The 12516-nt window shown below is 46.8% G+C and overlaps 1 protein-coding gene across 5 annotated transcripts in view; it reads right to left on the bottom strand.

Annotated features, from left to right (window-relative positions):
• Positions 1–12516, bottom strand: part of Enox1 (ecto-NOX disulfide-thiol exchanger 1) — a 565092-nt gene that overhangs the window by 78979 nt on the left and 473597 nt on the right. For all 5 annotated transcript variants that reach the window (XM_075949640.1, XM_075949644.1, XM_075949642.1 and 2 more), the window contains one exon: positions 4696–4880. In XM_075949640.1, coding sequence (XP_075805755.1) covers positions 4696–4880 — 185 coding nt within the window. The remainder of the gene's footprint in view (positions 1–4695; positions 4881–12516) is intronic.

Below are 12516 nucleotides of genomic sequence, written 5' to 3'. Positions count from 1 at the left end.
TGTAGAGTCAAACTGAGAAACAACAGGACAGAGTCACCCTAAGGCTTTTCGTGTTTAAGAACTCTGCTTCGTAATGTTTTTCTCACAAACATGTAAGAAATGGAGTGACGTTGGTCAACACATTGGCAAGGGCTTAAAGGAAGAAAAAAAATCAGAAACTTCTGGCTAAACTTGAAGACAATTCTAAAAACTGTCATTTAATACTCTTTATTATGGAGTGTGTGTGTTGCTGCTGTTGTTGCTACAGTAGTGCTCTCAAATGTAGATAAATTACAGAAATCAAGTATCTGAGTTTGTTTTAGTTTGAATCTTGTAAATACTCAAAATGCTGGTGATGCTGAAGGTCTGAATACCATAAGGGTCTGATGTCAGAAGGTGCATCTTTTAAGTGGGGCCTGCTAGAAGGAATTTGGATCATTGAGATGTGCCCTTGAATTGGGGAGACTGGTAGCCCAACTCCCTATTTTCTCCTTTGCCTCCTGGCTGCCTGGAGATGGTCCGTTCTGTTTCCTCACACCCTCCTCTCCGCGACATTTTACATAGTCACAGGCCCAGGAACAACACGCCCAATTGACCATGCACAAAGTCATCTGAATCCACGGGTGAAACCCCCTACGTTTACAAGTCCGTTTATCTCAGGTATTTGTTACAATGGCGAATTGACTGTGTGTTTTACAGCTGTGAGGATTCTTTGTGGTGAGATTCAGATGAGCTAGCTGTAGTAACTTATTCCCACATGACAGAACATGCTAGAAACAGGAACCTTTAAAAGCGCGCACATTTTAAACACAGCTTGCCTCCGAGTAGCCATGCACCTCCTTCACAACCAGTAACAATGAAAACCACTGGAAAGCCACGGGCAAAGTGCTTCTCTGTTCTCAGGAAGCCTGATGCAGTGCTGACCCTCCCTGCCTTACTCTTTAAGATGCCATGAATCTCACACAACCCAGAGCTCCACAGGGACCACATTGTTCTTGCCTCTTAGCCCTGGTCCTTCCATCCTCTACTCAACACATACCGACTGCCATGCACTTGTAATGATGCTTCAGACATTCCATCCCCTCTGTATATGGAAGTGTTAGTTTCCTGAACCACAGAATGTGAGCTTATTTGGAAAAGGGGTCACTGAAAACATGGTTAGCTCCAGTGAAGTCAAACTGGAGGAGGGTGGACTCCTAACCTGGCATGAGCTGTGTTCTTAGGAAAAGCAGAAATCTGGACACACATAAAAAAAGAACATCATATAAAACCAAAAGCAGGCAGGGAAATGTGTTTACAAACTAAGGAAAGACCCGACTGCCTGCGATTTCCCAGCAACCTGGAAAAACTGTCTTCTCACAGCCTTGGAAGGAGGCAACCTTATTGATGCCTACATCTTGAACCTGTAACCCTCAGGAGGTGAGGTGCCATTTTTGATGCTGAATTCAAACCACAGTACACGAACGAACGAGCCTTCCTGTTAAAGTGCATTTCCTATCAACAGAGCAATCGTGTCAGTGAAACTATCAGCAATGGTTCCCCTGGAGGACTAAGGATTCTCGATGCTGCCCTTTGAGCAGAAGATGCATGGTGTGTGTTTCAATGCTGAGACCCCAGCAGGTGTCTCCCCAATGTAGCAGAACAATCTTGCACACTGCGACAAGCCTCAAGGTTTTATCTACTTTTAAAGAAATTAGAGACATCTTTTCTGGAGGAAAAGAGGGCCTGCTGCCTGGAGTGTCACAGCTGTTGCAGACTGCCGTCATGCTCTCTGGGGAAAGGGACAGATTAACATGCTAGCAGGCCCCATCTCTGCGCCTCGTTGGGGCGTATGGACAACCCCAGGAACCTCACACAGCAGCTGTTCTAGCCGCCTTCCAAGTGCAGGGACCTGAGCAATGACTGCAGTGACATTTTCCTGGCTGGCTCTGACCTCCGGAGCTCACTGATTAGTTTAACACACACTGCGAACATCAGCCAGTTAGGACTCAGAGCCAGGACTCAGAAACATGGCTTTAAAATGGCAAGAGATGTTTAAGACAGTCTCTATGACCTGACCATTGCTCACTTCGCAACATGCTAACCTTTTTAAAATTTATTTAGTTTTTCTCCTTCCTTCTCAGTTACTGTTCCTGGTCTGTCTCATTCTTCTGTGGCAGCCACCCCTAACACATTTGTAGGCAGTTCATGCTCCTGATTTAAGAAAGAGCAGCCAGTAGAAATGCAGGGAATCCAGCAAGCACTCTATTCACTGTGGTCAAACTCCCCATCAACCTAATGGCTTTCTCCGGTGTGAACAAAGGCAATCCTTCCCCCCACCCCCAGAACACATCGGTTGGTTTTGTATAATTAAAGGAATAATTAAAAGGTGCCCGTATATAATGGTAATAATTTATGCGCTATTATTTTCAGTTAACTCAAAGACCCCATATGCCTGGAGAACATTATCAACTGATGTATTCAGACATACATCCATCTGTGATTTTTGTCTTATTCTGTTTCCCTAACTGTCTCTACTTGGGTTTTCCTCTCTCCCTATTTTCCATGGCACATGCTCCCCCTTTGGTCCTTAGACCACAGCTGCTACCTCCTTTCTAATGACAGCAGCAAATCCTACAGAGCCCACAGAGCTTTGGATGGAGTAGGCCCGACTGTGGTCTGAGATTCCCCAACAAAAGCACAGCTTTTCATTCCCAAAGCCATGTGGCCCCATCGCAGGACTCATTCATTCCATTGGCAATCACTTCGTGTGTGCATGTGTGTGTGCTCCTGTACCTGTATGCTGTTGCATGTGTGCTCCTGTACCTGTATGCTGTTGCATGTGTGCTCCTGTACCTGTATGCTGCTGCATGTGTGTGTACATGTGTGTGCGCTCCTGTACCTGTATGCTGTTGCATGTGTGCTCCTGTACCTGTATGCTGCTGCATGTGTGTGTGCTCCTGTACCTGTATGCTGTTGCATGTGTGTGTACATGTGTGTGCGCTCCTGTACCTGTATGCTGCTGCATGTGTGTGTACATGTGTGTGCGCTCCTGTACCTGTATGCTGTTGCATGTGTGCTCCTGTACCTGTATGCTGTTGCATGTGTGTGTGCTCCTGTACCTGTATGCTGCTGCATGTGTGTGTGCTCCTGTACCTGTATGCTGCTGCATGTGTGTGCATGTGTGTGTGTTCCTGTACCTGTATGCTGTTGCATGTGTGCTCCTGTACCTGTATGCTGCTGCATGTGTGTGCATGTGTGTGCTCCTGTACCTGTATGCTGCTGCATGTGTGTACATGTGTGTGCGCTCCTGTACCTGTATGCTGCTGCATGTGTGTGTACATGTGTGTGCGCTCCTGTACCTGTATGCTGCTGCATGTGTGTGCATGTGTGTGTGCTCCTGTACCTGTATGCTGTTACATGTGTGTGCTCCTGTACCTGTATGCTGCTGCATGTGTATGCGCTCCTGTACCTGTATGCTGTTGCATGTGTGTGTGCTCCTCTGCCTGTATGCTGCTGCATGTGTGTGTAAATGTGTTTGTGCTCCTGTACCTGTATGCTGCTGCATGTGTGTGTAAATGTGTTTGTGCTCCTGTACCTGTATGCTGCTGCATGTGTGTGTAAATGTGTTTGTGCTCCTGTACCTGTATGCTGCTGCATGTGTGCGCTTCTGTACCTGTATGCTGTTGCATGTGTGTGTGCTCCTCTGCCTGTATGCTGCTGCATGTGTGTGCATGTGTGTGCTCCTGTACCTGTATGCTGCTGCATGTGTGTGCATGTGTGTGCGCTCCTATACCTGTATGCTGCTGCATGTGTGTGCATGTGTGTGCTCCTGTACCTGTATGCTGCTGCATGTGTGTGTAAATGTGTGTGCGCTCCTGTACCTGTATGCTGTTGCATGTGTGTGTGCTCCTCTGCCTGTATGCTGCTGCATGTGTGTGCGCTCCTATACCTGTATGCTGCTGCATGTACACACGCACATTCACGCATGTGGCGGCCACATGTCTATTTTTAGTATCATTCCTCGGGCACTATTCACCTTGGTTTTCTGAGACAGGATCCAGCCAATTAGGCTAGGCTTGGGAGCCAGCAAGCCCCAGGGCTGCTCCTGTCTGTGCCTCCCTGTGCTGGGACTGTAAGTTTAATCCTGCCAGCACACTTGGCTTTCTACATTGGTTTTGGAGATTGAATTCAGGTCATCAGGCTTGCCTGGCAAGCGCTTCACAGATGGAGCCATCTCTCCAGACTCGACGATCAATACTTAACCCTAAGACTAGACCCTAAGAACAACCCAGACATAGAAAGAATATAGTTTGTATTGATGATGATCTTGAAAATGAACAAAAAAAATCGAACACATAGCATTCGTAAAGATCAGCTGTCAAGCTTTGAACTTAAAATTCCTCTAAGTATAGAACACGTTATTACAGGCAACAAGAATTTGACCACATAGCATGTACACACACACACACACACACACACACACACACACACACACCAACTTTTAACCTCTCAAATTCTCGCCCTTTATTTCCTATTCTCGGGGTAATTCTCAACAGACTTCGTTGGCTGGCTTTTCCAGAGTCTAGCTTTCTCACTGCCTTCAACACTTCCCTTGGCTATGGACTTAGCTTTTTGGTCAGCCTTTCTCCTCTTCACCCTTTCTGGTCAACAGCTGTCTTCCATCCCCACGGAAGGGCACCCAGGCCCATCCTCTCAGCACCACGTGGTCGGTACCTGCTGCATGCCTTGCATGGTTTGCTGGAGGAATTGGAGCTGCTGGTCCTTCGTGAGGTTTTCTTCTGTTCGGAAGAGCTGCTCTTTCTCTTGCTTCAGTAGCTCCACCTCGTTTCTGTAGGCGTCCAGTTGCCACCGGAGACTGTCATTCTCCTCTTTGAGGGCATAGGCCTGAGCAGCCAGGGCTGAATGAGAAACAGAAGTTGGGAGAGTCACCTTCCTGCCCAGACTGAGGCATCCTTTGGTGGGAAGGAAAGTCTCGCGTAAACTGGGATTCAAATCAACTCAGAAGTTAAACTCCGATCGCTGTACCTCAGGGCTCTTTGTTTAATAGTTGGTGTGGACCACTTTAGGAATTGATTCTGTAGGGCGGGCACAACTACTAGACAAATACTGTGAGCAACAGCCCCAGAATCTGTTTAATCTATTCAATTTTTCCTATGTTATGTACGGATATTTCCAGAGAGCATAGGCCTCATCCCTCAAAACTCCTGCCTCTTGACCTCTCCCCACAACCCTGGACACCCTCCCATAAGCCCGTCTGCCATGCCCAGTGCTGAGGATTTTCAGAATTCTTGGCAACCGCCATATCTGCCGTGTGACCGTTCCCTTTCGGGCTGTATGACGCCTCGGCCTCTTGAACTACTTTTTTCTCTCAACTGAGCAGCTGTTTCACAGGCTGAGGCATGCAGCAGCCTCCCAGGGGAGGGGGGAACTGCTCTGCACAATGCTCCTTCTTGCTCTATTGCCGGGACAAATTGCACAGATTGTTTTCTCTAACTGCTATCAGAATGGAAACCTAGCTCCACCTGTTTTGCCAACAGATTAAAAAATATTTTTTTCCCTGCAAGGCTGAGTGCTTGCTCTGCTCCTCCCTGAAACCTGAAAGTCTCAGCATGCTGATGCAGATTTAATTTGTATAATCTTCCATCTCCTTCTCATAGGAAAATCAAGGCACTTTGCTCAGGGTCTTACAAACCTCAAGGCTCCAGAAACATCTAACACCTAGTGATAGAGTTGTGTGAGCAAAGACAGGATTGGAATCTCTTGCCCTGCTTCCATCTTCACGCTGTGGGAGCTTTGCAATATAACAACAGCTTGCTGGGCACTCCCACTGGTAAGGGCTCTGGATCAGGGGTTTCTTTATATAAACTAGCCCACTGAGTCACCCCATCAGGCCCAGATGGGAGTCTACGGAGTCCTATTTCAGCAGGTGATGGCCATATGAGACACGAGAAATCCATCATTGGTTTGGTCACAGTAACTGAGACAGACCGCAAACCCGGCCTTTAGTCATTCAGCCTTGCTCTAACTGACACTGCTCCATCAGTTCATGAGTTTGATCCTTAACAACTGTTCAGAAACAGCGTCTCCCACATACTCTCCATGTAGCAGCCTACTGTTTCTCTCCCCTTACGGAAAAGCCACGGTTTACTTTGGACAAGAAGAGAATAGTAAAATAACACTTGCAAGGCTTGCTGCTAGAAGTGCTTCTTGGATTTGACTTATGGTACGTAAAGGTATAGAGGCCCCTGTCTTCAGGTCCATGTTCCACCTGCCATTTGCCATGACCCAGGGCCAGAATGAGGTCAGCTAGCTATCTGTAGGCTTCACGGCACAGTTGATAAACACAGAGCGAACTTCAAATCATGTTAATAATAGCTTTACAGTTAAGTGTTATACAGTATTCCACTTAGCAAAAAATGATAATCTACATATAGTTCACACTAAAATACTAATCAAACAGAACATGCAATTAACCAGGAAACTCCCAGTATAAAGCCATTAGGGATCAATTAGTCAACAAGCATTTACTGCATACTTCCTTATGCCCAAGTCTGTCTGGGCACTTTAGATCACAAAAGAGAACACAGAATAGGGCTGGAGAGATGGCTCAGCGGTTAAGAGCACTGGCTGCTCTTTCAGAGGTCCTGAGTTCAATTCCCAGCAACCACATGGTGGCTCACAACCATCTGTACTGAGATCTGGTACCCTCCTCTGACATGTGGGCATACATGGAGGCAGAATGTTGTATATATAATAAATAAATCTTTAAAAAAAAGAGAAAACACAGATCACTTTTCACAAGTCTATTGAAATAAAAAGCTAGGTGGTGGTGGCACACACCTTTAATCCCAGCACTCGGGAGGCAGAGACAGGAGGATCTCTGTGAGTTCGAGGCCAGTATGGTCTACAGAGTGAGTTCCAGGACCGGCTCCAAAGCTACACAAAGAAACCCTGCCTCGAAACAACCAAATAAATAAATAAATAAATACTGGCACGCTGAAAAGAAACTAATGAATTCAAAGGGCGAAAGGGGTAGAATGATGTTTTGCATAAAATAGGTACTCAATAAATTTTGGTTGAATGAATAAATAAGCAACTTAGTATCAAGGTATATGACAAGGGAATCCACCCTAGAGGGGTTGGACAAATGAAGGAGACAACAAATTGCTAGAAAAGTGTGTTTTGGAAGATGAAAACCCTAGAAGAGGGGAAGGATCACTCGGGAGCAAGACCATAAGCAAAGGCCCGGGAGTGACCACGAGAGGGAGGCTGTTCTGGACAGTAATGAGAGACACTCGAGAAGCAGTGGGCAAGAGGTGGAGCCTGTGAGGGAATGGGAGCATTGAGATCCGAGGGGGTGAGACGCGCTGCAGGTGTTTGGGGTAATGGAAGGGTGAGATGAGATTGGTGATTTAGGAGGATTAGTCCGGCGGTGGTGCATGGAATGAACTGGAGGCTGAAGAGAACGATAAAGGGAACTCGGTTTGGTGTATCTGGGTGTGTAAAGCCCAGGAGCAGGTGCTTTTACACTTTCCACAGATGTATAAAATCAGAAACTAACCCAGGAGCCTGGGTTAGTGCTTTCTAACATTGTGCAGTTGAATCTCAGATCACGCCCACACCCTGAGACACCAGGGTGCCCTGAGTAGCCAGCTCACCGCTCCAAAGGCAAGGGCATTGAGGCCTCATCGGGAAGACGGATGCTGCTACGGGGGCAGAACCACCGAGGAGGCAAACGATGAAACAAGTGTTGGCACTACACAAGCACATTACCACATTTAGTGGCATTCAAAGACACTTAAGTCATTTCCTTGGGAAGCTCTATTTGGCCCCTTTTCAATTCAGGGTGGCATTTTTATTATCATAACTGATAGCAGGTGTTTGTGAAGAAATCGATTAGTATGCAGGGATGAAAATTACGTTTTCCAAATGAATTGCAGAGTCTGCAAGATATCTTGAAATCCGTGTAGCAAAATGCAAGCAGCTATAAAGCATGTGCCAGCAGCATTATTTTAATAAATCATCTGAACATAAATACATACAGGAAAAGTCCCACCCATTATTTTAGGGTTTAGTCCTATAAGCCAATGGAGTGGTCCAGCTGAGAGTCCTCATTCTTGGTTAAGTCATGATCGTTGTGCCTGGCAAGCAGACTGTGGTGTTGGATGCACTCCTGGGACAGGAATGCAAGATCATTGCGTTTGAAAAGAGAGAGCAGGAAAAGAAACAGCTGTACCTTTCCCCACCGCACAATAAATCAATACCATCACCAACCCCGTCACCTGCTTTATAATTAGGGCACGTAACTGATTTATCTTCCTGATTAAACAATTTCAGGCTTAATATTTACAAAAACCAAACTTGATCATACCCGTGGTGGCAAGGTAGTCATTTCCTAAAGGGTGAGAAATTGGGCATTGACTCCACTTAACTTTAGGTAACCTATTTCCTGTCAGAAAACGTTATTCAGAGTCCTGCGGTGGCCCCAGACATGTAACCCCTTTGACAAGGGCGCCTGGCGGGGGCTGTGATATGTTCCTAGGACTAGAACTCGGAGAGAAACAAAATCCCAATAATGCCTGTCAGTTTTGGTGTGTTAGAAACCCAGAAACTTGAAAGGTCAACTCATTTTTCTTCTTTTCTGCTTTAATTTTTTTTTCTGGGACACTGCACTAAATTAAACAGTCTTGATAAATGTGTCACCAAGGTTCTACAGTAAAAGCCACCTTAAGAGACTGTGCAAGAAATCCACTATTCAAATAAGGGTAAGGATTAAAATGAATGACTATCTCTGAATCAAAACGTCCATACAATGTGCTGTGTTCCAATACACTGGAGATCTGTAGGAAGAGCCATCCATGCGGGTTACCAAATTTCAGCATTAAAGCGAATCTGACACAATACCCGGCTTGTAAACTAAACTGAACACAGCCAAACCAACCGCTGGCAACTTGAAAGGTACCACCGAATCTAGTGGGACCTGGATTATTACCAGTTAGCCCTCAAACCCTCTATTTATTGAGAAATCAAGGCAAGGAGCCATATTATATACCATTTAAGAAGGGTAAAGCTGACAGATACACGCGTGTATTCTTACTTGCTGAGTACTTTAGAAAATTCTAGACACTGGGACTTTCTGAAGCAAAAGAGCAGTTGAAAACATTGGGCAAATCCCACTAAGCAAAACTGCATTGCATTTGGAAGATGAGCACTGAACTTGTAAAACTCGTGAAGTGACGCTGGAGTGTAAGAACCGATGTAGAGATTACAGTGCATTGCTAAGGAAAAGGCTTAAAGGTATTACACGGCATCTCATTGTATCCTCTACCAGATTCTATATAAACCATTATTTTCTATATTAATTATGGCCAAAGTGACCTCCTCCTCCATTGCCTGTATTACTTGCTGGGTTTCCATGGGAACCGATAATGGCATGCTTAGCTTTTTTAAGTAAATAATCTGGTGAAAGCCTTGAAATCTCTCTCTTACCAGCCTGAGCCAGCCTCAGAAAAAATAATTAGCAATATATGAAAAATGTAAGTTATTTTGGGTTATGTCCCAGTAAGCTGACAGTGTGTTAATATCTTTTTCATGCTCAGGCAAGATGTAACTAAATAATAAAATGCTTTAACATATTGTTGCTAGCAATATTTGCATTTCTCTGGAACTGTTCGTCTTTGTGTCTTTGGGGAATGCTGTGTTTAACATTCTCTCTCGACTTTGCCAGTTGTACTCCTGGGATGCTGGGAGGATGTGGTTAAACTGTGTATTTCTTTCCCATGTACAAAGACAGTCTTTTCCTCAGGACTTCGCTGGCTGCTGTCCAGGTAGGCAATTGTCCTTATATACAAGGGGGTAAGGGTAGGCTAAAGGCCTGGGAAGATAATCCTACAATATCTCAGAGCCTTCATGGCCTCCCTCTCTGTTACAACTGTGCCTTCTGAAGTGTGCACTGGACTGGTTCTTAGCAGCAGAATGCAAGCCAGGACCTTCCATGCCTTCTGTACAGTTTCTAATGCTCTTCGTGCCTCTGAGATCGTTGTGATTAAAAAAAAAATCCCCCCCCCCCTTTACTTTTGTAAGCCATGGAAATCAGGACCTTATAAGGCCTCCAGGGTTACATTAACCTGATGCTCTTCAAATATTAGTTCCTATTAGAATTTCCTGGTAGGCTGATTGAAACACCTATTTTTATGTCCTCTGCTTGGTGTAGCCTGGCTCGAAGGTTGGACTTGCCAGGTTGCCGGGTGGTGCTAACGGACTGATGCTGAGACTACATCTGGAAGCTCCCACTTTTTCTGCACCATTTCCTGAGCTAGCCTGGGTTATTCTGTTTGGCTCCTTCGGAAGGAATCACATACCTGGCCAGCCACTCTGGTTGTATTCCTTGGTTAATTCCCAGGTCCCCTGCCCCTTTCATGCCTGTGAAAGCTCAGCCCTACCCAACACCCTCAGTTCCTCTCTAGCAGTTGGGGGGGGGGGGGACTTGGACAAAAGCTACAGTCACCATTCTGTTTTCCTGCCACACCTCCCCCAAATAACTGCAGTAGCTACAGTCAGAGTGGTAAGTACAACTTTCAGGACTGGGTCCCTGGTGGTAGAACACTTGCCTTCTCTTCATGAGGCCCTATGTTCAGAACTGCCGATGCGGCTACCACCACTACACTATCAGAAGAAAAAAAACCACCCCACCCAAATCCGAGGCCAAACATGAAAACTGAACACAGCATCTGCACAGCCTTCACTCCCTCCCACCCTCACAAGAGTGTGATACAGTGGATATGTTTATCGAGTCTATTTTACAGGTGATGGAACTAAGTGACCCTGAGGTGACACAGCTGGTTAACGGTACAGACTGGCCAGAGCCAGCTACGTGCTGCAGTCTGAGAAAGGGGGGTGGGAGTCCGGACTGAAGTGGGTTGTTTGCGGTGGAGATCAAATAGTCCATTCTGGCTGTTTGGGGAGAGTTCAGCTGCAGAGGCTTGGCTACAAAAGCAGAGGGGATGGCCCGGGTCTAAAATAAACCTATTTTCCACAGGAGAAATCTGGGGTTGACACATGGAGAAATTGATCTCATCCCTCTGCAATCCTGAGCCCTGACACGGATCACGTGGGGATCCCTATCCTCTAGGACCGCTCAGGGATACTCACTGGTCTCTGAGCTCATGGAGTCTAAGTTGTTAATGGGGCTCCCTTAATTGTGCCAACTCCAGAGACCAGTGCTGAATCCTGGCTCCTTAAGCAACCCGAAGGTGATAAACATTGCCTGTTCACTGGAACTCACCCATCTGCTGCCTCTGTCTGTGCCTCCAGTGAGTGAAGAGGGGGCAGAAAACGCTCTTCCAGAAGCTCTGAGCTCCCAAAGGTCTGATTCCCGGTCTACTGTTGGTGGCAGATGAGGACCAGAGAAAAACACTGAACACCTCAATGAAGGCCTAGACCCTGGGGACCTTGTCTCTGCCCATGCCTCCTGGTGGCCAGGCACAGAGCTGGGGGCATAGTGAGATATCTGCACAAAAAACCCAATCTTTTTGCTACTGAGCCTCTTCACGGAGGCAGCAGAGTACAATTGGTCTGCTCAATAACACCTGTATTCCCACTGAAGCAGCAATCGTCCTCAAATTGCTCACGGAAATTCCTTATGCTACGCTTTTGCAGGATTATTATTATTACGACTTAGCATTGACATAACATTTTATGTTTGCCGTGCGCATTATCGTCTGCACATTAGCTATTATTAGGGAGCGCTAAACAGACGCACAAGGCAGTGTCTATTTCCATCGTTGTGTGAGGCCGGCAGAATAAGGGTAATTTGAGGAGTGCAGGTAAACAGAGCCTGGCATTATGGCGGCTTAAATGTGAGCCCGGAGGTGCAAGCGGCAGCGGGTGACTCAGGAAAGAAGTCCTCTGTCCCTCCCCATCTTGGCTCTTCCTAATGAAGACGCCTGCAGCTGGGGCAGGCCCGTGTGGCGTGGCTGGGCTCCTGACACTGCTGAGGCTCGGCCTGTTATCAGCTTTTACCTCTCTTCCAATTACACTGTTACCCTCCACTACCTCACGTACCCCTTTTTCCTCAGAGGAAAATAAGCGAAAGGGAACAGGCCGTGCTGACTTCCAACAGCAGGCAAAGTCCACTGTCACCAACGCTGACCTATGTGTTCTCAGGTCCAAGCAAACTTTGGAGTCCTCAGGGCGAGAGAAGGGGTGACGACAGGAAAGCCAGCTGAGTGCCACTCTGGGCTAAGCCGAGACAGAGTTGGCCAAGGGCGTGGGGGCTCTCACCCTAATCCATCTTACCTCAGAGGCTGGCAGGAAGGAGAGCCTGAGGAGAAGTCAGTGAGCTCGGCTCTTTCCACAGTGGGTGGTGACATGTGTGTGTGAGTGCGCACATGCGTGAGGGGGCAGCGGGGAGGTTGTTGCTCGAGAGTGCTGGGGAGGAAGCGGAAGTGACGTAGGAGAAAATAAGGACGTAGAAACTTAAGGACTCAGTGGCTTCCAGGGGGGTGCCATGGCCAGAGGCTCTCAGCTCACGGG

This window comes from Microtus pennsylvanicus, chromosome 15, assembly GCF_037038515.1.
Source record: "Microtus pennsylvanicus isolate mMicPen1 chromosome 15, mMicPen1.hap1, whole genome shotgun sequence".
Classification (NCBI taxonomy): domain Eukaryota; kingdom Metazoa; phylum Chordata; class Mammalia; order Rodentia; family Cricetidae; genus Microtus; species Microtus pennsylvanicus.
Note: the sequence above shows the minus strand (reverse complement) of the source record. Positions and strands in the feature narration are given on the sequence as shown.